This window comes from Protopterus annectens, chromosome 10.part0 (assembly GCF_019279795.1).
Source record: "Protopterus annectens isolate FY-2018-M chromosome 10.part0, PAN1.0, whole genome shotgun sequence".
NCBI lineage: Eukaryota > Metazoa > Chordata > Ceratodontiformes > Protopteridae > Protopterus > Protopterus annectens.
Window position 1 is genome coordinate 1,165,921,755 of NC_056744.1, and position 26,534 is coordinate 1,165,948,288.

Here is a 26,534-nt window from a genome sequence, read left to right on the forward strand (position 1 = left end):
AATCAAATAAATTAAAAAATATAAAAACAGTGGCTGTAACTACTAACCCTGAAGTAAATAAAATGGGATCCTTACTAAACCTGTGCACATACAATAAGAATGGGTACTTACATATTATTGCAACCAGGTTCCAAATGTGTCAATGTGCCAACCTAAAGAAATATTCTCGCTAGGCAAACACTGGATGCTGGCATTCACCAATGGCCTGAATGAAGCACCACAAGTTTTTTAGATAACACAATCCTTCAGACCTCGAAAGAGAACAAAACAGAAAAATCCTTTTGCAAGACAAGCGACACAACTGCACGTAAACAGCTGGCAACCTGATCACAAATACACAACAAATCACCCATACGTCACCACAAAAAAAGCAGCAGCATCCAAAAAAAAGAAAGAAAAGCAAAGACAACAATACCCCACCAAACACACACCTACATCCACACAGTATTTCTTTACAACAGTCCACGACCCCCTCACATCAAGCAAACAAACTGGAAAAGTAACAACTGTATCATAACTATGGGAAATCCACATCACAAATGTCTTAGCAGCAATGCATCAATGCAAGCAAAATAAAACATTAGAAATGCTTCATCTCAACCCAATAAACTGCACTGTGCCGACCCAAACTCATACCTTTTCCTTCACAAACATCTATAAACGAGCATAACAAGGCAGTACAAAAGAAACAATGAATACTAATCAAAAGTAGTCATTTCCACTTGCTGTTTTTCGACAAGATTTTCAAACAATTTAAGAACATTACGGATGGCACTTTAGATGACATGAAAGTACCACATCCTTATTTTATTTAAAATAAGATTAATATTTCATTAATATATATATCTTTCCTCCTTATTATAAAATAAAACTTAGAAAGTTGGAGCATGTTTGGCTCCCAAGAGTATTTCTTTAGGTCGGCACAGTGCAGTTTATTGGTTTGAGATGAGATGAACCATTTGACACATTTGGAACCTCGTTGTGGTAATACATAAGTACCTAAAAATGTTTTTGGACACCCTCTCTGGTTGTAACTATAACAGTATTCCAAAAAGACTTGCATAAACTGCAACTAGCTGAAAGAGTTTGTTCTAAGAATGCAACCAGTGATTAACATATGTGATTGAGGATGTGAAATATTTTTACTTTCTGTCTAGTTCCACTAATGTTTAACCTGCAGTTGAGGCACATCTCCACAGGTCTGTCAGTAGTTTTATCCCCTATAAGCAGCACCACTGCTAACTGAAGCACTAACCTGCTGTCTTTTTCACACCAAAAATAAATGTACTGAAAACACATCAAACAAATACAGGTGTATGCTAACCTAATAGCTCAAAGAACAACATTTCAGAACTAATTTACCAGTAGGATATAATTTTATTTGCAGCATTAGGTGAGATAAAATTTGCAGCAATAGACACTAGAAACTTTAAGGATAAAGTTCTGGCTGAAATCTCTGTGATGCAGTAAATAAAACACATACTCCCATGCAGAGAAATTATTTACTCTTGGGAGCAGGTGATATCCAACTGTAATAACGCAATTAACATGACCAAAGAATGTATTTGAAGAACTGTTTTACACAATACATAGTTGCTTGAAGGTGTTATCGTTTTTGATGAGTTTATATTTCTGACCTAGTACTTTACTGTGATGTTGCTTTGTTGTCAAACTATTCATAACTCTAATTCTCCAAAAATGTTCTGAAGAAAGGATCTCAAACCTATCACAATTAAATACAAAATTACTATCATGGGGAATGTACCCAAACACTGTTTCTTTATTAGGCAGAGGTTCACCATCCTCTCCTAGACAGTTCCACAACTACAGGCAGGTTATCTTGTGTTTCATTTCCAGTGTTCAAGGAGCATATTCTGCATTCCCAAGATTCACAGCACATAACAGTGATACCAGGTATGGAGATGATGACCCTCCCATTATATATTTCTCATTCTAACTTGTTATACCTTTCATTGTCTCTGATTTTTGCCTTATAAAATTGTAGATTTTTCTGGCAAATTACTGAGGATTACAGTCAGTCAGTCAGTCAGTCAGTCAATAGTACCAGATGTTAGTTTCATACTTCTAATGGTTCAGAAAATGCATGTTATTCAAAGCCTAGTAGTATATAAAAATTGTCACTGATATTGGGCCTTGGTCCCCCATACCACCACCATTAAAGAAGCTTAGAGTTATGCAGATTTGTGTCCAGTGTCTACTAAAACATCAAGACATTTAAGGTAGTTGTTTTTGGTGGTTAATCTATTTGTGGATCTAGATCAATAGGTCAGTTTTCTGGTGCCATTAGACAGTTTCCAATAAATTATGGTAAAAGTTAAAACTATCCTGATCTCTCAAGAGAAGGAATTACCATTCATGAGTAAGCCAGCAAAGCACCATTATACTGATGCACACGTACCTCAGGGAGAAATCTTACCTACTTGGTTTAAGAAAGTTACAGGAAACTGTAACATACATTCATGTTCTATTCTGATAATGTACACATATATTAACAACATGGAAGTCAAGCACCCACAAAGTTTTTAGCACTACCAACATGCAGATTAAAGATATATTTGTACTCCCTGAGACTGACAGCCAATCATGCTATGATGGAGGAAATAAACTGCACTGTAAGAGAGCATGTGGTTTACTGGGTTAAATATTTTGTTCATTTGTTATCATATTAATGGTGCTCACAAATAGATTGTGTTTATCGTATCATATATGCCTAGAGCTTTAAATAATGGCAGACTCTCTCTCTCTCTCTCTAACTCAGGCTGAGAGTTACCTTTTCTTGCACAATGTTCAGACATGCTTGGAGAGAAAGGTGGACTGTATTATTTAGATTATTAATGTGTATGCAGATTATGTTAGCATTAAAACAGTGTGCTTTCTTCATTTTGGTAGGTCCAATATTTCTTAACCTGTTACAAACTAGCTAAAAGACTGCTCTGGTTTTTAAATCAGCATTGTCACTTAAACAATGTGTCTCTGCATGTTCTCACTTCTATCAGCAGATTATAGTTTTCTTATGAAGTATAACCTGCAAATTTAATTTCTTCATTGAAAATAGTAAACATTTAGAGACTGAGTTATAATAACCTCACTAAACGTGATGAAATCATGATCTTATTATCACAGTGACTCACGGTATGCTTATAAATCTATGGACGTATTTCTAATAGAAGTTTTATGAACAATAATACTAATCTGTTTCTTTGCTTTCTGCTTACAATGGCAAAGCATCGGTTCTTAGTGATCATTTTAGTGATCATTTAAGGCAATTGTGAATGGACAAAGGGCTGTAGTGCTGATAGCATTGGCTACCCTGTCTCAGTCCTTATAAACAGAGCAGTCCAGGATTCTTATGTTCACACTCTCTGGAAAAAGTCACATTATCTGTCTGCACAAAGGAAGAAATTCAACAGACATTACTAACTTTAAACCTATATTAATTTTATTCCCACTCTCCAAAATACTGAAAAATGTATTAAAAAATTATTGCTAAACTATCTCCTGCAGGAAGAACTCCTATTCCCCACAGAACATGGCTTCCTTCCTTCCCATAGTACTAGCACTGCCCTTCTTCCAACCTATATAGATACTGTCAAAGCTAGAGATAATGTCAAACTATTTTTCTCCTTATTTCTAGACTTCACCCTCTCTGCATTCCTCCCAGTCACCACAAGGTTCTTTGGTCCACTCCTCTAACATTCTCATCAACACCCTCCACAAATCCACACAACAGGCCTCCCTTACAGAATATGCAGATAGATCTGCAGTCATTTGCACATATGACAATGTGGCACACCTCCTAAAAATGACTCAGGAAGCTTTAATAGCAACTGAAACATGGCTTTGTAACTCACAGCTCATTGATAACCCTAAAAAATAAAATAAAAGTAATACTTTCCCCCTCCCTCTCCCATGAAAAAACAAATTTTGAAGTCCTATATCTCATGATAATACAACTATTGAAGTCACTTCTTATAGCAAATTCTTAGAGATAGTGGATGATCATCTTAAATTGGATCTGCCAAAAGCTTTCTCACTGATGCAACCAAAGTTACACTTGACACTACTTATCTCCTCCCCACACTTCTTTATGGTACTTCCATCCTTACTTACCTTCAGGCATAACAAAAATCGGTACTTACGTATTATCGCAACCAGAATTTTGCAGTTGCGAAAATCACATGCTGGACTGAAAACGAGTGCTGAAAATGCCATAAGGTGTTATTTTACATTCTTAGTAAGTAAGAATAACTTTGCATTACATTCAGGAAGACAAGCAGTTGAAGAAATTTTCTTCCTGTTTGGTGCACACACGCACGCTTCAATTCTCACATACTGTTAAAAGTTGTTCTGCAGCTTTTCTTTTATGAAACAAAAATGAAATTAAAACATGAAGTATTGGTTTAACTGCATGCATTTTATTTCTATGCAGTGAAATACATTTACTGAAGCTTCTTGTCATATTTCCAAATGTACCTAATTTCAAGACAAGTAGCAAAACCTTTAAGAAACCGTTCTTGCTGATAATAACTACATAATTCCTTACATCCCCCTGTTCTTGCCTGTTGAACATTACATAGCTTTGCAGAATGGTGAGTTTTTTGTACCAACCTGATTTTCCATTTGAAGAGTAAACAAGGTAAAATTTCAGTAGATCCACCCAATACACACACACACACACACACACACACACACACACACACACACACACACACACACACACACACACACACACACACACACACACGCACACAAACACAGACGAACTATAACTGATTGACCAAACGACTAGAAAAGATGACCCATAAATCATTTGCTACTTTTTCATGTGAAGCAGAAACGCGAAAGACTGTTTCAGAAAAGTAAAATCTTACAACCTGCACATTTACTATGGGGGACAAAAACACTGAGATAGCTGGTCAAAATATTTCAGATAAAATAAAATTTGAGTACTGGCCATGAACATAAGGATGGCATATTCCTGATTAACATAGCCTATTTTGCGCTTGTAATCAGGAAGGCAGGATCTGCCATGCGCTGCATGCAGCAAGTATGTAGTTCACTGGCAAAGTGAGACATGCCAGTCGGGACTCCAAAATTTGGCAGTTAGTCCTCTCCCTGCCTCACACCATGCGTGCCACAATTTTACTTACTTACTTACTTACACTCCCTTTTCCAGCTTAATAGACCTGTTGTCTCAGACATGGGACTAAATTTGCAACCGCGAAAATCTGGTTGCGATAATACATAAGTACCCAAAAATCAAAACTTGAACAATGCTGTAACAAAGTTGCTAAATTTGCAGCAAATTCCTCTTTAAGAATCCACCACTGTACAGCAATAAAAAGCATTCATTGGTCTACCCCATTAACTAACATATACACAGCTTCTTACCACCTATGAAATTATCCAAAATCCTTCTGCTTGTCCAGCACCAAATAACATTCTACACAACTGTGTTCCTAGTCGATCATTACGATCCATTAACCAAAAACACCTGTCTGTTCACAAACCTTTCAAATCTACCAGTCATTGCCTGTACTTGTACCATATTGCTAAGGCTTGGAATACCTTATCTCTATCCATCAGGTCAATACCCTCCCTTCCATCCTTCAAAACCATTCTGAAAGATGTTCTAGCCAAAAGCTGGTTCAGTTCTTGCTTGACACCAGGATAAACGATATCCCTAAATATACCTGATCATCCTTACTCTCCCTCCTTCACTCACTTCCTTACTTCTGTCAATTTCTCTGTTCTGGCTTTCTCTCTGAATATGTATAAGCCTACTTCTCTCTCACTTTGTATTGCAATTCCTGTTTGTACTATACTAATTTATATTATAACTATATTTATAATATATAACTATATTTAATTTCTCTATAAACTGGCTAAATTTTTTTCTAACTATTAAATCATTGTCATATAATTGTATCTATTCTTAACTAATGTTTTCATATTATGCCTAATTTAGTATAATTATTTAAACAGTATTTCTTTTTTGTATTATTTTTTAAACACTGTAAAATTATTGTTCTTAAAATGTTGTGTAATACTTTGGAGCTTTTCTTCCTGGGCCTTCACTAGAATGGGTACCTAACCAGTTGGACTTTCCCGGTAATCATATGTCAGTAAGTGAATAAATAAATAACTAAATAATATTCTGGCCATCGATGTACATAGATTCTGAAATATTTTTTTTCAAAGTTGATTTTTTTTCATTATATAATTTTCTACTGAAAATTTTTTAAATCATGTAAAACAAAACTTTGTACTGTACATAATAAGTTTTGTTAGATTTTATGAATATAAATCTGAAATTAATTATGTTGTAAATATGCTGAAAGAAAAAGGAATCTGCTGAATGGACATTATTCCCTTACAGACTCAAGGCATGATATATGCAATAACAAAAATGCAAAATCTGCTTTTAAAGAACAATGACATGTTATTCTGCATGGAAAAACAGGATGGCACAAGAACAGATGTTTTACAAAGATCCAAATAAAATACAGGATGTTCACACTGTCAGAAAAGCTGATCTCTGACAATGTGTTTTCTCAAAATATGTTTTCTTCATAAAAAACAGGATATGCTTATCAGCATTGACATAAGAACACATGTTTCTATACACAGATTCAAATAGAATACAGGACAATGTGTTTTCTCAAAAATATGTTTTTCTTCATAAAAAACAGGATATGCTTATCAGCATTGACATAAGAACATGTGTTTTATACAAAGATCCAAATAGAATACAGGACAATGTGTTTCCTCAAAAATATGTTTTTCTACATGGACATCAGGACACTGTTACAGGATATTCACACTGTCAGAAAAGCTGGTCTCTTACAAGACATTGTTAAACAAGGAAGTTTAGTATTGTTTCTACAGGATAAGCAATTCTCCAAAATATGTTTAAAAAGAGTATATAAAGAGCTGTATAAATCCAGTTGTTTAGGGATATGGTAGGAACACATTTGGTGTTCTGAGGTAAATGTTATATCTCTCACATCATCTGTACTATATGAGAAGTAAAGTTGGAACAGTACTTTTAAGCTGCAACGTTTGTCTAGTTTTATTTATTATAAAAGTTATTGGTTACTGCTCTTAAAGACAAGTGCTGCAAAGTATATTCTCTCATCAGTGTATATTCTGCAAGTTTCTGTATGCAACAGATTGTGAATGCAAATATAATCAGACTTTGATATATAATATTTTTTCAATGGCGAGCCAGGCAGGAGTCGAACCTACAGTCCCTGTATAAGAGGGAGGGGCACTTTCTCAGTTTTGCACTGACTGTATAAACAGACTGTGACAAGGGTCTGAAATAAAGCTACATAAAAATAAATAATAAGGGTCTAAAATAAAGCTACAGGAAAAAATATCTCATTCCTTCTTGACAATACTCTTTTAGGGAGAGGAAAAAACAGGTATTAGTGTATTAGAAATACTGGTAAACTGGATTAAACCTGACAGGATAAGATATTTTACAAGTTGTTAATAGCTATCATAATGGTTATTATTGTATTGTTTAGCATTAAATTGTATTTACAACCTGTTAAATTGCAAAGCTATACAAGAGATGGTTTAAAAACAAGAGATGGCTTAAAATTGATTACAGCTATACAAAGAGAGTAAAAAATGAACAAGATTGGTCACTATTTTTATATGTTTTTGGCAAAACAATGTTGGTATAAAAGCATGAATATTTTTAATAATTGCTGAGTATGTAGTTTAAAATAACATGACATATGCATTTGGTATCAATTCCACTAGATATTTCTAAAGAGACAAACATTTTCCAAGATTTTGCTTAATATTAATGTTATTAAATTTGTAAGATTAGACTAAATGTACTTTATAGTCATTGTATGTACAAATGCAGAAGAATTCAGTACAAATGAGATTAATGTCTAGTAATAAATATGTGTGAAAACCATATTTAATAAAAAATGGGTCCAGGGTACCTACTAGATTGAAATGCATAAATAGCAAACAGTCTGTGTAAATACATACTGTAAAGAATACATCGTGATAAGTTCAAAAGTAATTTGTCAAGTTGTAATTGGTTTTACCCCAGTAAATTGCTTTCAAATATTTATTATCTAAGCCCAGTTCAGTGTTTTACCAAGATGTTATTGAGCAGTTCAAAGACATGACCACAATGTTATGGTTAAAATGACATTGAAATTGTGTGTTTTCAGTAGTGTATAAATGCTTGCAGTAGCACATGGTTACTGTCTCTTATAGTTAATTCAACAGTTGCAAAGAGTTAATGAAACAGTTCTAAGTCATAAATTAAATTCTGTGATTGCAAAAGAATAAATTGATCATGTTAAAAAAAAAAATAATAACATTAAAGCAGACACAGCTCATAACTGATAAAATATTTTCACAGAATGGTCTGCAAAAGAAAAAGTTGTTAAATACATTCAGTTTTGGTAGTAATACTTTAATATCATTGTATTAACTATGTAAAATTGCATTTTGATTTGTAGTATCAAACTAACGGTTTGTTTCTTGTGTTTTCTATATAAAATGTTTTGAGTATGTTTAAAAACAGAGGGAATTGTTAGATTTTATGAATATAAATCTGAAATTAATTATGTTGTAAATATGCTGAAAGAAAAGGCTTGCTTAAATGCAGAAACAAAGTTTAAGTAAAATGTGATCAGCAGTCATACTAAATGACCATGGCTTGGAAAAGGAATCTGCTGAATGGACATTATTCCCTTACAGACTCAAGGCATGATATATGCAATAACAAAATGCAAAATCTGCTTTTAAAGAACAATGACATGTTATTCTGCATGGAAAAACAGGATGGCACAAGAACAGATGTTTTACAAAGATCCAAATAAAATACAGGATGTTCACACTGTCAGAAAAGCTGATCTCTGACAATGTGTTTTCCTTCATAAAAAACAGGATATGCTTATCAGCATTGACATAAGAACACATGTTTCTATACACAGATTCAAATAGAATACAGGACAATGTGTTTTCTCAAAAATATGTTTTCTTCATAAAACAGGATATGCTTATCAGCATTGACATAAGAACATGTGTTTTATACAAAGATCCAAATAGAATACAGGACAATGTGTTTCCTCAAAATATGTTTTTCTACATGGACATCAGGACACTGTTACAGGATATTCACACTGTCAGAAAAGCTGGTCTCTTACAAGACATTGTTAAACAAGGAAGTTTAGTATTGTTTCTACAGGATAAGCAATTCTCCAAAATATGTTTAAAAAGAGTATATAAAGAGCTGTATAAATCCAGTTGTTTAGGGATATGGTAGGAACACATTTGGTGTTCTGAGGTAAATGTTATATCTCTCACATCATCTGTACTATATGAGAAGTAAAGTTGGAACAGTACTTTTTTTGTCTAGTTTTATTTATTATAAAAGTTATTGGTTACTGCTCTTAAAGACAAGTGCTGCAAAGTATATTCTCTCATCAGTGTATATTCTGCAAGTTTCTGTATGCAACAGATTGTGAATGCAAATATAATCAGACTTTGATATATAATATTTTTTCAAGTTTCATCTAAGATTTACTAAATATTCTCAAAGCCTCATTCCTCTCATCCCTTGCAAAACAAGTTTCCTGTCCCCCTGTTTACCCTGCCTTCTTTGTATGGATCTCAGGGCCATAAACTATACTTAATTTCCTTACTCTTCTTCCCACTTTTTGCCGTAAGATGTTGTCTGTCACCCCCTACTCCATATTCCCTAAATCCTTTTATCATACTTGCAGCCTCTTTATAGTTTCATTAGTTCAGCTTGTTGCTGTATTTCTTTTTTCTCACATTGCCATCAACATCATACCTACTACCTCTAGGCCTTCTTGCCTACTCTAGCTTACCCCCGTCAATCAGCCTTAGCACCTTCTTCCCAGTTGCATCTTCCACCCCCATCCCAGCATCTTACTACATCACTCCTAACTTCACATTTCCACAATATGTGATTATAATTCATCCCCTCTGCTCTGCACCTCCAGCACTTAACATACTTATTAAAGGCTTTCTCCTCCTCAGGGTGCATGGTATCTAATAGCACCAGTGAATTAATCACTTCTGCATGTCAGATATTGGTCCTGCCACCTGCATTTCTCTACAAACTACCGCTATTTATTGTACCTGCATTGCCCCTATTCTGCATGGCATATCTACTGGTTCATTTAAGCTTCCACTACCTCCTCTCAGTTTTCTGTCTCCTTTCTCGCTGTAGATCTTTCCTGTACTCCTTTTCCTCTACACCACACCTCCTTCAGCACTTTGCCCTTCTTCCACCTTCCCTCATGCCTTCTTCCTTCATTGCATCACTGCAGACCTCGCCTGCCTATACATCATGCCTTCTTCCTTTATTGCATCACTGCAGACCTCACCTGCCTATACATCATGCCTTCTTCCTTTATTGCATTACTGCAAACCTCACCTGCCTATACATCATGCCTTCTTCCTTTATTGCATCACTGCAGACCTCACCTGTCTATACATCATGCCTTCTTCCTTTATTGCATCACTGCAGACCTCACCTGCCTATACATCATGCCTTCTTCCTTTATTGCATCACTGCAGACCTCGCCTGCCTATACATCATGCCTTCTTCCTTTATTGCATCACTGCAGACCTCGCCTGCCTATACATAATGCCTTCTTCCTTTATTGCATCACTGCAGACCTCGCCTGCCTGTACATCATGCCTTCTTCCTTTATTGCATCACTACAGACCTCACCTGCCTATACATCATGCCTTCTTCCTTTATTGCATCACTGCAGATCTCACCTGCCTATACATCATGCCTTCTTCCTTTATTGCATCACTGCAGACCTCACCTGCCTATACATCATGCCTTCTTCCTTTATTGCATCACTGCAGACCTTGCCTGCCTATACATCATGCCTTCTTCCTTTATTGCATCACTGCAGACCTCGCCTGCCTATACATAATGCCTTCTTCCTTTATTGCATCACTGCAGACCTCGCCTGCCTGTACATCATGCCTTCTTCCTTTATTGCATCACTGCAGACCTCACCTGCCTATACATCATGCCTTCTTCCTTTATTGCATCACTGCAGATCTCACCTGCCTATACATTTACTCTAGATTCTATGTCATCCATTTATTTCATCCTTTTGCCCTGCTCCACTCATGCATCATTTATTGTAGTATTTTCTTGCTACCTCTTCCCACCCACTATCCTCTCATTAATACTCACTAATCTGTTTGCCCACAGTGTATCCCTCCCTCCCCACCTACTTAACCATCCTGTATTTATCAGTCTTCTGTCACTTCTGCATATTTCTCCTACAATATCCCTTTTTGATCACACCCTCCCACCTCTTCTTCCATTCTCTGCCCATTCCAGGGTTGGTTGCCCTCTCACATGCTTCTAGTCCTTCACATTTGCCACCATGAGATACTTCTGAAGATCTTGAGATTCCCATCCACCTCCCATACAGTTGTCACAAAAACATGTCTAACCAGCCAAATAAACATTCATTTTGGTCACCTCACCTCCTCCCCCAGGAGAGGTCATCAAATATTTCAGCCAGTGCATATCTCATGGGTGCATCATACTCATAACTAATTGGATTCTCCCTAAGTACGTCACATACTATCCCTCCATTTGTCTAACACTCCTATAATCTTCCTCACAGGAAGCTCCATTGCCTACTAAACATATTTCAGATTACTCACAATGCAAGATCTTCAAATACTTTGCTTTGTCTTTAAGTCTCAGCTGTAAGTTCTATATTTCTCCTTTACCAAAGAGTACCCACTACCAATTTGATTTCATGATACTTCAACCCTGTGCAATCTGCAAAATATTTAAACTTTTCAAAGACAAACGCATCTAGCTGTAATTAAAAAGTTATCCACAAATAAACCACAAAAATTCACATTCACCATCTCATCCTCCAAGTTCCTCAGTACCCTGAACTCATAAAGCCAAACCTTCTGTCACCAAAAGTAAAAGTGTTATGGACAGTTGGCACCTGTGCCTTAACCTCTTTTCTGACCCCAGATCTGTAGAGCACTCCTAATTTACTGCCACATTTATGCATTGCATATAATATAAGGCTGTAGACCAATTAACATACGTCTCTCTTAAATTGCTTTCCTGTAACATCCTATATATACATCTCATCTGTCCCATAAATTGTAAAATGTTTTCCTTATGTCCACAAGTACCATCACATATCCTTCCAAATTCTGAAACTCCACCCAAGCAATATATTCAAATACCATTCTCCAGTTATCCATTGAAGTCCTCCCTTTAAAAAACACTGCTTGCCCTTTTCTTAATGAACCTTTCATTCATGTTGCCTGACCTTTTATGTATTTATCATGGAGATTGTCTGTAATTCCCAAGGCATCACTACAGCCACTACTTTCCTTGTTGAAGATGACAATTCTGCCCAGACAACATTGCCTCAGTCATGTTCGCCATGGTTATCACTGCCACTTCCTTAAACCTTTTTTAAAGAAATTTCTTTGGGAATCATCCTCTCCACACCATTAGCTCCATTTTAAATTCTCTCTCTCCTGTCTAACCTTATTCTTTCTAAATTTCCTATCCAGGTTCCTCTTTTCTTCATCATAAAGATATTCCCATTTCCATACCAGTCCCTCTCCTCTCCTCTTCACCTTCCTCCCCATCTCCCTTTCTCTACAGCCTGTCTCAAAGCATTGCAAATATTTCCACTCTCTCTGTCTTCTTACTAATGTTTCTTTCTGGAGTCAACTAGCATGCCCTTTTTCACAAGTACCTGCTTCTTTTGCAGTCTCTGTGCAATAGCTTCTCACCCACTGCCTTCCATACTTGCCACAGGTCTGTTTTCATGTTTAATTCCAGTGCAGCTTTTCCTTTCTCCTCTGCCTCAGCAAGCCTCTGCAACTTCATTCTCCTGTCTACTTTTTTCTCATCCATTCCCTAATTCTCCCCACCCATTCCCTCTGCTCTAATTTGTCACAACTGTATCTTCTTTTCCATTTATTTTATACTCTTGCAATCTCTTTTCTCATCCACCCGCACTCTTGTATTACCTGCCTACTAAACACCACCATCAAACCATCTCAGATCCCTTTATTCTACCACCACATTCTTTTCTACTGCCTCACCCAATGTATCCAACCACATCCTAATCCCCTCCAAATTCCTCTGACATGTATTTGTTATCCACCAACTAAACACCCCAGTTGTTCTGATACTTACATCCAAGTACTTTGCTTTATGTGGAAAGGACAATTACAAAAAGAAAAGTGGTATTCTCTCTGATACATATCTATTCTTCCAATGTGGGTGTTTGTTCCACCGTTGAAGTTATAAATATTGGGCCTCTACATGTGAGGCAGAGATTGCCCCTCAGTGGTCTGTATGATAATTAGAAGAGTGACAAGGCTTTGAGATGGTCATTGTAGTTGTTATGATTTAGGCCCTTGATTTTCTTGTTGAGAAAGAACTGTGGCCATTCAAGTTGTGTAAAATATTTTGAAGGAGGTGTTGTACTCAATGATTGGCCTAATAAGTGCTGAGTTGGGTTAAGCATTGGCATAATGGTTAAGGTGTTTACCTCACAGACATAAGGTACAGGGTTGAATCCTTAGAGGTGCACTGGGTTGCTTTTTACTGTGTTATGGAAAGTGAGCACAGCAGAGTCGCACTGACTAACCAAATGGCTTTAAATTGAAAGTCATTTGGTTGAAAAAAATTGCTAAAAACACTTCTGGTGATCCCAAAAAAAGTATTTTTTTTTCAGGGGAAGCAAGCTCCCCTGCGCCACCTATGAGTAGGGAGATTCCCACACTTCCAATTTATGTATACCATTTATATATACCAAGTCTGAGGTTGTATAACAATGGGGAAAGGTACATCCTGAAAAATCACCAAAACTTCTTTTTGGCCATTACAGCTTGACTGAATAGCATTTGATCAAAAGTAACTTGACACAAACCCAGCGCAGCTACTCTAAGAAGCAACTATTTTCTGTTGTTTTTATCCATGATTGCAGCCTTTTGGTCACTGCTGAAAACACATGACCACAGCCTGGTATAGAGCCATAGACTGACTAATAAATTCATACTTTCACCCTGTGACTCAGGTTTAGCTTCTTCACCACAGAGTATCATAAAGTAATTAAAATGTTCTAAGTGCATCATACAGAGGGTAGTCATGGAATGGTTTCCGCTGGACGTAGGATTTTAGAAGTGTGTCTGAGATGCTTAGTCAGTAATACATAGCCCTGAGAACATGCATTTTGTCCTGCGTCTCATGGTTGCCTTTTTCCCCCTCTGAAGTGGGTGTTGAGTGACTTGTGACTTACCTAAGAGAATAACATTTATGGAAGACCTTTGCTTTCTTTCATTAATGGACACAACATTTTGTACCATACAATGAAAGGAATTACTGTTTAAGTTACAGTTACCTAATAATGTTGTTGTGCTTGCATCACTTGTTACCCTCTACTGAATTCTACATATATGACTACAATAAGAAATGTCACACACAATTATTTTCACAATAATAAATCTAAAAGAAGTGCTTTTCAGTAAATTATTCTTTTTCTTACAACTCTTAAGATTAGGAACTCCCTAGCCTAAACAACCCAAGCCCAATTTAGTTGTAATCAGTGTTGGTATTCTGGTACTGTCTGCCATTGCGTACTTTATGTACACTATTTCATTTTTGCCTGCAAATTTGAATAATACCTCAGCTAATGAGGTGATTATTTAAGATTGAATATTTAACTTTTTTCTTTTCATTCTTTAGCTTTTCCTTCCTTAAACAAATTATTTAGTTAACTTTTAAAAATGTTGTCACAGAGTATTTTGTCAATATTATTGTTTTAAATGTTTTTGTTACTTTGTCGGTGACCCATTGTATTAATGTTAGTTTCTCTTAATTCTGGTCTAAGACTAATTCTCCCAGAATACTTCTATTGGCTGTATAACCAAAAACACAAATCAGACTGTAGCGTGTTGTTTTTTTAGTTTTATGTACTAAAGTCAGTAAATTGGTCATCTGAAACGTGACATTTTGTTGTTAATAGTGCTTCTGCTTGAAGACAGACTTTTAAAAGAAAGCATACTCAGATATAATTCTTAGACACCAGGATACATAGAAAATCCTAGTGCTACAAGAATATATATACATTTACCATTTTACAGTTAGAAAAGAACTAATGTGCTGTCTAAATCATTTACCTTGAGGTGAAGTCAATTCATAGTTGGCATATTTAGTTGGAGGGTGCAGGGGGCAGTCTCTCCATCTATGGCCTTACTGAATGGTTGTTGTCCCAGAAAAATCTTTTTTCCTAGCATTTTGCCTTAACTCTGGGATTGGTAATACATTTGTTATTTTTTGAGAATTTCATCCAAACATGCCTTGTTTCAGGTTTCCTTTTAAACAATGTACCATTACTTATTTTCTTAATAATCAGCAGGATATAATGTCAATAAAAAAACACATTCAAGCTACAGAAAAAACAGTAGTAAAATGCTTAATGTGAAAATTATTTTGATGATACAAAATACAGTTCAGTAATATTTCTTGTTTTACCTTTTTGATTTTAGGGACATGTATCAACATGTGGTATGTCATTCTTTCTTGGTAAAGCAGCCAAAGAAGACAGTGTCATTGTCCAAGTACTGAAGAAACAAGGAGCCATTCCTTTCGTGGCTACGAACATCCCTCAGACCATGATGCAGTAATGTATAATTTATCTTACACTTTTGACCTGCTACAGCCTTTTAAATGTACAAGATTAACACTTTATCTACAGTCATTAGCTCTGGTCTTTATTTTTACTGTGTTAATTGTTTTGCATACATGGAGGCCCACTAGAAGCAAGTGTCCTCTTTCAGGCGCAATATCTGATTTGTTCAGATTTACACTGTTTAAAAAGGACAAATTAAAGGAATATAAATTAGGACTACAGAATGAAGTGTTTTCATAGTTGATGGCATGAGGTATTTAGCCAGAATACATGCAAAGAATACTGGCAAGAAACATAAATTAAAATGTACCAAAATGTTATGGAAATGCACTGAAAATCACCAATAAATCCAAGAAAAAGTACTGAAACCAGAGCGGAACTCAGTCGAGGTATATCCAAAAGGTTTTTAATGTTCTCGAATGCTAGACCTGACAAAGAAAATCTTTTGACCATATAGTTATGTAGCTCAACTTTAAAAACTTCAACACATTTTATTTTCCTAATAAGAAAAAAAATTCTCCCTTTATTTACATGTAGAATAACTTTAAAAGCTTCAAAACATTACATTTCCCTAACACAAGAAAAGATATTCTGGATTGCTGTTGCAGTGTTGCTGTCAGTGGACCATTTCATCCTCCACTTAATAACACAGGGTTTCCCCTTATGTCTCATTCTGGATTCTTTAAGATTAAAAATTGGGCTTACTTTCCTCAGACCCATGCAGTGGAACAAATATTCATATAGTGACATTAAATGGTATGATCATATCATCACTTACTTTCCCGTAGAAAGACAGAATAAAAGTTTGTGTTTTTATTTTAGTTTATTTGTTATACATGACAACTCAATAGCCACATGTGCCCCTTTTCAGGATCAACACAAGAGCAATGTTGGTTGAATTAAATGTTCAGAATCATACAGAAGGAAAATGGAAGCTGGGGGGGGGGGTTCAAACAAACACAGGACTACAGGATGAAACACCTTAGTAGCTGACAGCCTTAATCCTCTTCAACATATGGCTAGAGATTCAGCCAATCAGCTTTTTTAACCTCTCCTCTAAGAGATAAAAATAGAAGCCATTAGTATGTTTTGTACACTTGACTAGAAAGACAGTACACTGAAGCTGCATATTCCAACATAGGTCTCATACTGTTGAGCACCAGAAGAACAAATTGGGAAGATGCTGTACTTAGGCTTCAGTTACCATCACACTGCAATCCCGAGTACTAATCCCTTTTTTCAGTTTACTGACAAGATTACCAATCACTGGAGATCCTACTAACCACTTTTGTAGACCCAGTTAAGTATTGGTATTTCCCATTTACTGCTGCTGAGCGAAGACATAGAGAACATTGTTTCCTAACCTTCTTAGAGTCTACTGATCACTGGAAGGCTGCTTCTTAACAATCAGTTTAGTATTAGCACTACTATTTTGCTACTGGGGAGAGAATGCACAATGCCATTGATTTCTGACTGTCCCTCACTGGCAGTATGTTAAGGACTTCTTTGATTACTCTGGTTGCTATTTCACTGGAAAATTATTAATTTTAAATTTTGGAACATTTTTCTGTCTGCATGTCTATTGTGCTGACCTGATGCACATGCTACCCAGGGCTTTTACCAGAAGATGGCTACAACAAGCTTACAGACCCCTGTAACACCTGAGTTAAGACTGCTGATTACCAAAGAGCGTGTGACCCACTTTTCAAGAACAAGCTTTAGATCAGTGCCAGTATTTTGCTGCTGGTGAGAGAAGGAACAGAGGAACATTGATTTCTACCCACATCTAGTTATAGTGAGATCAGCACTAGCAGTAGCTAGGTGGTAACCAATAGCCAAATCATCACTATTCAGCACTCTTGGCAAACACTGCTTAACTCGTTCCATACTTTTTGCAGTTATATCTCACCTTTTCCTACAGTGTATGTGGAACCCAACACTGGGTTAAACTGAAAGCTCACAAAATTTCTTTGTTGTGCACAGTGTGTTGAATTTTAACTGACTAGATTATTTTGGGACCAGTGCCTCGAGGTTGCACTGGTGGACACACTACAGTCCTATTCAGTTACTGCTTAATGACTGCTCTGCTGTTGCAGGCTATCGCTGTTGTGGCCAGTGCCATTGACTGCTCTGTCATGTTTGCAAGTATCCAGAGTTGTGCAAACACCTGCAGCTCTACAAATCAGCTGTATAAAGCTAGCCGTTCTTTCCTAAGAACTGGTGATCTTTCTGTGGTAAAAACCCTAGCTATTGTGCCCTGTCCCCAGCAGCTGTGAAACTTATTGACTGTTCACCTCTTTTATCAGTTGATAGTACAACCTACAAGAGATGTAAGTATTTAGGAAGCATGGTCACTCTGGTAGCATAGAACGATAAATCCTGATCCTATCCCAGGTGAGCCAGGTTTAATGGCTTGGGCATCTGACAGAGCAATAAGTGAGGCTGGGCATGCATATCTTGGAGGGGTGGGATTTCTCTGGGCTTTGTCCTATGTGACCTGATGGAGCCTATGTTTCTGAGGCTGTAAGCCATGACTGCCCTATGGCTAGGGTGGGCACATGCTCATGTATGCCTCCCATGTCCACCCAGGCTACTAATGTGATATCTGTGCAAGGGGCAGGGATATTAGGCCATGAGAAAATACCTTGCCATCTCTAGTATGACAGTCTCACTTGATCGCTCCATGTCACAGAATGCTTGCAGATGCATCTGTCCAGGGCTCTGTCATGAAGTAAGCACTCCATGGGCAGGGTACTCTCTCATTAGTGAGAAGTTCTGGTACAGGTCACACTACGGAGTCTGTGAGAAGTGTGAGGAACGGTGGAAATGGATTATTGGTTGCAAGTACAGGGGTCTGAGTTCAGTGGTTGTGAGATGAAAAAATACAGCAAAAAAAAAAAACAATTAGAAACACGGAGGCAAATTTCTCACATCAGGCCACCAAGAATGATGCCTAGATACCAAGACAAAATAATAGACTTTAACAACTGGCTGTGCAATGGTGTCATTTTTAAGGTGATCCAGTATGTATTAGCCTAGGATGAGATGGTAGATAAGACTTCATGTTTCACTAGGGATGTCTTTCATCTGACATACAAGGGCTTCCACATACTAGTTAAAGCCTTTGCTGCCCGCATAGCACCTTTTTTAGGCAAAGCCCCCCCCCCCGGACATTCCAGGATAGTAAACTGAAACTCAAATTTAGACAACATCATGGTGACACTTCTCAAAGTTAGGAGTCAAAATAGAAGGATGCCAGAACTTGCCCCCCCCCCACGCATTTAAATTTGTGTAGTTACGGAGTCATGGTTTCAGTGTTATGAGAAAACTCCCTCTATACTAGGGTTTAGTGCCGATCATGCCTTCAGGTCTTAAGGTAACTGTGGGAAGTATCTGTGTTTGTCAGAGCCTCAAATTACCAACAGTCTTAACTTGGAGCTTCTAGAGATCCAAAGCACTCATCTCTTGAGCTATTATTTCACTGATAGAGGACTTCGGTAACTCAAACATCGAGTGGCTCACTTACTTCTCTAAAATGTGAATCTTATCATCATTTCTGGAGTTTGTTAATACTAGTGCACTGGAGCAAATTGTAAAACTACCCAGCAGAGGCTCTAATATCCTTAATCGGATCCTTACTAATCCAGCGTCTACTTATAACTCATTCCACATCTACTCATCCCTAGTTAAGTCTGAGCACATATCAGTCATGTTCTCTATCAGGCTTAGTGGTATCACCCCATCACCAAATGAAACCATTTTTAGGCATGTTTAAAGGGGAAAGCTACTTCAGCTTGTAAAAAACCTTGGCAAAATTCCCAATAAACCCCCCCCCCCAAACAAATGAACCCAACAGAGAGTACAGTTCCATTTACCTCTTTAACTAGCACTTAAAGAGCTGCATAGAAAAGTCAGTAAGTATAGACCATAAATATTATTTATTGTTTTTGCTGATAAAGGTAAACTCAGGAATAAATGTCTCTGATATAACTTCCATCTCAATAAACCATATAATAAAAAATATTAATGAAAAGTTGTAAGAAATCTCCATCTACCTACTTCAAGACTGCACAGAAATACTGAAAAATGTCAGTAAGGAACTTAAGAGCACTGTTCAAAAATGTATAGTGGAATATGAGCTTAAGCTTGCTGCAGTTAACAAAGGAAACTATTTTATTTATTTTATTTTACATTTGTTAACCGGGGGTGTCTGTCTGAGCCGAAAAGGCCCTTTTTCAGCAGAGGTCCAGGGAGAAAAGCTCCACAAAGAAAAATTACTGATACATTTAGTTATTTAGACATGATCAGTGTACACACAAATTACAAAAAGAATGTTTTTACAGTGGTATGTGGCACATCAACAGTTATAGTGGAGAGAACAAACAAAAAAAATATTAATTTAAAAATAAAGGTAATTAATAGATTTGTGGTGTACAACTGACATTTGGAACATAGGTAGAATACATACATAGTATACAGGTACAGTACATACATTGTAGATTAGCCAGTGTTTGTGAGTAAGATTGAAAACTATTATCAAGTACTCAAGATTTAGTATGTATACCTTATCCGCTTTCACTAGCCTGGGGAGCAGTCATGGCACTGCCAACTTTGCTTGAGATGTTGCCTGATGAGTTCTTTAAAGGAGGCTTTGGATGATGTGTTTTGAATGCTAGTGGGGACAGAGTTCCATTTTTTAGCCACTGAACTACTATATAGCACATCTCCAAAGCTATTGTAGCTGTTGGTGACTTCTAGTAGTAGTTTGCTTGATGATCTAAGAGGCCTTTTGGCTGAGTGATGTTGTACTAGGTTTTTGAGGGCAGGACACTTATTGGAGACGTAATAGATAGAATGACAGAGGTAGAGCTGATTGTAGGTTAGGAGGTTGGGCAGTTCAAGCCAGTGGAGCTGTCTCAAAGCAATACAGTGATGATTTCTATATGAGCAATTTGCAGCAAAGCGGGCAATTCTGTTATAGCAGGCTTCCATTTTGCTTAGTTCAGTTTTGTTGAGATTAGTCAGAATGGGAGCTGCATAGAGTAGGGTGGATAGAAGCTGGGAGTGAGCAATGGCTGATCCTGCATTGTTGGTAAGAAATGGTTTGATACAATAGAGTGATCCCAGTTTGGCATGTACTTTTTTAATAGTTAAGTTGAGATGACTATCAAATTTTAGGTGGGAGTCTATGGTTATTCCCAGTAGCTTAGCCTGTGCCACTGGAGCGATTGGAGTAGCATTTGTGGAGTAGATAGTGAATTGACTGTTATCAGTGTTTTTGTTAGAACTGGTTATAATCATAAGCTGAGTTTTCTTTGGATTGAGGATAAGTTGGGCTTTGGCAAGGTAGTTTTCAACATCAGAGAATGCTAGTTGAGTTGTTTGCAGGAGGGTGTGAATGTTTTGTGCAGCACAGATTAAGGTAGTGTCATCTGCATACTGAATGATAGATGCATGCTGTGTGGAGGTATGGAGGTTATTTGTGAAGACTGTGAATAGTAGTGGTCCTAAGACAGAACCCTGTGGGACTGCTATAGTTATGGGCAACTGACGAGAGAGAGAATGTTCCCATTTCACAGCATGGTACCTGTCAGTTAAGTAGCCTTGGAACCAGGTAAGAGTGGAATTTGATAGGTGATATTGGTTTAGTTTGTTTAGCAGGATTTGGTGTGAGACTGTGTCAAATGCTTTGGACATATCCAAAAAAAGAGTTGACACCTGTAGGCCTTCATTTTGAGATGGTTTACTGTGTCTGTGAAGCAGAGGAGGGCTGTAGTGGAACTATGGGCAGGTCTGAAGCCATGCTGAGTAGGTGACAGGATGTTGCTGTCTAGGAGATAGTTTAGCATCTGGGTATGGATGCATTTCGCTAGGATTTTAGGCAGGGGGGAGAGTAAAGCAATGGGTCTGTAGTTATTAAGTTCAGTGGAGGTCCCGCCTTTATGTATGGGTGTAACATAGGATATTTTCCAGAGTTTGGGCACATAGTTTTCAACAACTGATCTGTTTATGAGAGTGGAGACTGGGATAGCAATAGCATCTGCTGTGAGTTTCAAGAAATAGCTGTGGAGTAGGTTGGCTGCTGTTGATGAGGTTTTTAGTTTGGAGAGCATGATTTTGATTGAAGTGGTGGAAACTGTTTTGCGGGTACAGCTTGTATTAGTGTTATTTGTGTTGGGGGGGATAGTGAGGAAGGAACTCTCCTGTGATACTAAGGATAGAACTGAGTTCACAAAGTGGGAGTTGAATTGTGTTTCGATGGGAACTTTAGTGTCAGGGGTGGTTGGTTTCGGGGTAGCCTTTTGGGTGGATTTTAGTAGCTGGTTTACATTTTTCCAAAATTTTGGAGGGTTGTGTTGGTATTTAGTTTGTAATGTTGTGTAGTAGGATTTTTTGTCCACCCTAATGCATTTTTTTGCACGGTTGCGCAGTTCTTGGTACTTATTTAGATTTTGTGTTTCTTTGCTTTTTTGATAGTAAAGCCAGACAGTGTCTCTGGACTTGAGGATTTGTTTGGTTTCTTTACTGAGCCAGGGGCTTGTAGAGGTTCTAACCTTGATTTTGCGCAATGGAGCGACAGTGTCTAGGTGTTGTAGAAATGTTTTGTTGAAATATTCTACAGCCTGGTCAAGTGGGAGGGTGTTTAGGGGGGGTCCAGTCACAGTTACAGAGTAAAGTGTTGAGGACCTCAAGAGCAAATTTTTTTGTGTTTCTAGTGGATATATAGTTAGTGGTTTTGCATATGCTTGTTCTACTATGTATAAAGTATATTATGTTGTGGTCACTTGTGTGAGGGCACAATGTGGGACTGTTAGTTAGGACCCAGTCAAGGATGGATTCCCTTTTAGTTTTTTTATCACATCTAGCTGGAATTTGGACTAGCTGCTGGTAGCCATGGAAATTTATTAGATTACTTGGTGGTTCTGATATACAGGTGAACCAATCTAGGTTGAAGTCCCCCAGAATAAGGGTTTCTTGTGAGTATGTGGAAGAACACCAGGATAAGAAGTCTTCAAAGCTAGCAGGTGTATTTCCAGGTGGAATATAGATCACAATTGTGGTGATGACCTTTTGAGGGTGAAGTTGAAATTGTGAGATAAGTATGTCCCAATTATTGGGGGAGGGGTAGGAGTTTGGTAATTGATGGACAGTTAAGTTGGACTTGTACAGTAAGGCAGTTCCACCCCTTTACAAAGTGGTCTGTCTTGTCTAATGATATTGTAGCCGCTAGGGAGAACATCTGAGTTAGCTATGTTTTTATTTGGCCAGGTTTCTGTTAAAGCAACTATATCTGGGGAGTAGTGTGCTATTGTGGCCTGGAGTTCAGGTATTTTATTTTTGATACTTCTAATATTAATATTTAGCATTAAAAGATGTTTGGTTTTGCTGATGTTGTTGATTTGCCCAGGGATGAAGAAAGTGGGGGTGTTATGTTCTGACATTTGTGTTGGAGCAGTTTGAGTTGGACAGGATGGAGTTGGGCTTGGGTTGGGGTGGATATCCCCACTTATGGTGAGCCTGGTGTTAAAATGATGATACAGATGTTGGAGTTTGGTGAGGAGTGTGAGAAAGTATTATGTTTTTTTGGAGTAGGAATGAGAGCATATGTGTTTAGTTCTGAATTGGTCCGTTATGTTGTTCTTGAACAATTGTGAGCAGGCATTATTATAATGTGCGATGTCTGTATATGAGAATGCATAATGTAGTGTTGTGCTGCTAAGTTTAAGGATATTGCTAGAGTGATAACTTGTGGTGTTGTAAAGAATTATGAGAAGACAGACTAAACTTAGTTGTGTGATAGTCGTGGTTATAAAGTTTAAGTTGGTTCTAGGTGGGGGATCTGAATACGAATTATAGGGTTGCACTATATGTAGATGGGGAAGTAGTGTGGGTGATGTAAGAAAATACATCTTTCTTCATTTTTGTCAGGAATTTAAGAGATACTGTCCAACAATGCACTGATTGCATCGATAAGTTTCACACACTCTGATTCCAAGCATATAGCCAATCTGTTAACTAATATTTAGTGTTAACTTTACCCCACCTGCCCGCATTGTTACCACCGTCCTTGAAAATTTAGTTTCCCCAAAATCACTTCATAACAGGTCTTAGAATTCCTTTGAAAGTAATACTTTCATGTGACCAGATAATGTATCAGGCTGAATTTTCATCAGTGCCATGTATTAACTATCTGAGCCTCTAGTTAAACTGTTCAACCTCTGCCTGCCCACAGGATTTGTGCCTGATGCTTGGAGAGAAGCCACTGTGACTCCCTTATACAAGGGTGGCCCTTTTACAGACCTGGGTAATTAGAAGGCCATCTTTATGAACCTAGTAAGCTTCTTTGAAACTGTTGCAGGGGCTGTGGACAGTGGTCACTCAGTGCATGCTAATCTCTGTTTTCTTTCTTCTTTTTTTTTTTTTTTTTAACAATTCTCCCATGCTGGTATTACTGAAAAACTAGACATAATGTAAACCCTTACATTGTTCGTTGGCTTATAAACTGGATATCCAGCAGACCCCAAGTTGTGAATGCTGCTTTTACCCACTCTGATGTCACATTGTTATTAGTATCACAAGGATCATTTCTGTGCCCTTTTGGTTGAATTTCTACCAGTGTTTTGAGTTTCTAATACCATGACAGGAATGGACCCTAATTTCATACAGGGTTGCTGTTTTTAGTTAGACTTGTTATCTCTACTACTAGTGGAACTTCCAGGTATTTGTCTTCTACATTTCTCTCTTTTCTGCTTGGTAGTCCTGGTATTGTATGACTTTGTGTCTCCCTGTATGTAAGATGTTGTACTCATTGGGTGTAGTAATTTCAATGATCAATATTACTTTTGCCTTTTTTTAAGGACTACTATATCTTTTTTCTTGCACTGATTTTTTTGAACTGCTGGTAATGGGTAACCCCATGTCAGATAAATTCTCTGTAATACTTTGTGGTTCATGTTTCCAGTGCTTCTCAGCTACTTCTGCATTTTAGTGTCTGCACAATCCTGAATGGAGCAGTCTTGCCTCATTATCTTGCTTTTCAGTATACAGGCCCTGAATAATAACAAGATGTGCAACTGTTTACATTTCTGTTTTACAGAATCTGTATTTGTCTGCTTCTCCAACAATTCAAGGGACTATGTAAACCAAGGAATACATAGTCCACTGTCCTGGGTCACCATTATTAGTGTTTAACGTTTCATTTCAGTTCCCCTCTCCTTAATGATTCCTGTGTCATATCATGATCAGTACGAGGTTGTTCCAGGAAATCTCTGTAGTTGCTGATCCTTTTCATTATATTCTTTGTTTTGTGTTTTGCCACATTCAGTTGCAGTCTGATTTTTATCTGCTTCTGGTTTGATTTCCATCTCCACTGTATTCTGAAGTGCCTTTGCTAAACCAAGCAAAGATATCATCTTAGGCTTCGTCTCCTCATGTTTTAAATCTTTCACTACATTTGGATTTTGTGAGATCAGTAGATATGTATGTAGTTCCATGACTACAGATCTATGTATGTAGTCAGTTTCAAGGAGGTCTATAACTCCTTCAGAGTGAGGAATAATTAATCTTGGTAGGCACAGATTTTTGTATGACATTTGATAAGTATTAAAAATTTCTCTTGTTTTCATGTCCAATTAATTCAATAATTTTTTTAGGGGACGAATCAGTCACCCAAAACTGTAAGTTAGCATATGAAGCTAAATATTGATTTATAGTTTCAGCTTTATTCATAGATGCCATGACAATTTTCAGAAAAAGGTTCATAAGTAAGTACTAGGCTAGTGGGCCATTTTAAGCCTGCCCAGTTTCCCTTTTTGTGCTCAAGTTAACGAATCCCATTTAGTTAGAGATTGGCCTTGCCTGTCTTGTGGTCGATAATTAGATATTACACCTAATGAGGAAAAATGGGATCATACCATAGATAATTTCAAGGGATCCATGTATGGCATAAAGCATTTAGGAGCTGCCTGTGCCCATTAATAGTACATAGGGCACTCCTGGAGTAAATTTCCTGTTTCCCATCCATCCAAGTTGCAGTTGAATATGGACAGGATGACCGTTGTTTTTTTGGATGGGGAGTCTGTTCCACAGCACCAGTATCCAGTGTGAGATGTATCTGCTCTTCCAAACCATTCTCTTGATGTTCCAGAAGAGGTTTAGATCCCTATACTGAGTATTTCTGATGCCATTCAACTTGCTGATGTACAGTAAATCCAACAGTATTGGGTCTGAGGATGCCCTGTATTCCAGACAAAGGTCACCTCTTAGCAATCTGGAGGATACCGAGTATAGTGACAGGGCTTTGAATTGGTCCATGTAAGACATGTTGATTAGACTTTGTATCCTTTTAGTAAGGTATCTCTGTGGGTGTTCAAGTTGCATGTATCTGGGCAGATACATGACAAAGGGGATATTATATTCAATGACTGGCCTAATGAGGGCTGAGTAACGGGGACAATGACATCCTTAGATCTATTAATATTAATAATAATATAAATATTAAGTTTTGTCTTCTGAAATATTCCTTACTGAGTGTTATTCTCTGTTATTCATTGTACTGCCAACCTGTCATCAATGCCCAGATATTTATATACTCTCTCCTGCTCATGTTTCTTTATGTCGTATTTCTGACCCAGGTTCATATTTTATTGATGCTGCAGCTTTCCTTTTTTAAATGTTGCTTTCGCACATTTATCAAGACCAAATGTCTTTCTTATATCATCTGAAAAGTTCTAGCCATTTGTAATTGTGCTTTCAGTTCCTTATCTGATGAATTATACAAACCAG

General features: G+C 37.3%; 1 protein-coding gene across 2 annotated transcripts in view; it reads left to right on the forward strand.

Moving 5' to 3' along the window:
• Positions 1–26,534, forward strand: part of FAAH (fatty acid amide hydrolase) — an 811,281-nt gene that overhangs the window by 189,362 nt on the left and 595,385 nt on the right. For both annotated transcript variants that reach the window (XM_044085911.1, XM_044085912.1), the window contains exon 4: positions 15,607–15,740. In XM_044085911.1, the coding sequence (XP_043941846.1) occupies positions 15,607–15,740 (134 nt within the window). The remainder of the gene's footprint in view (positions 1–15,606; positions 15,741–26,534) is intronic.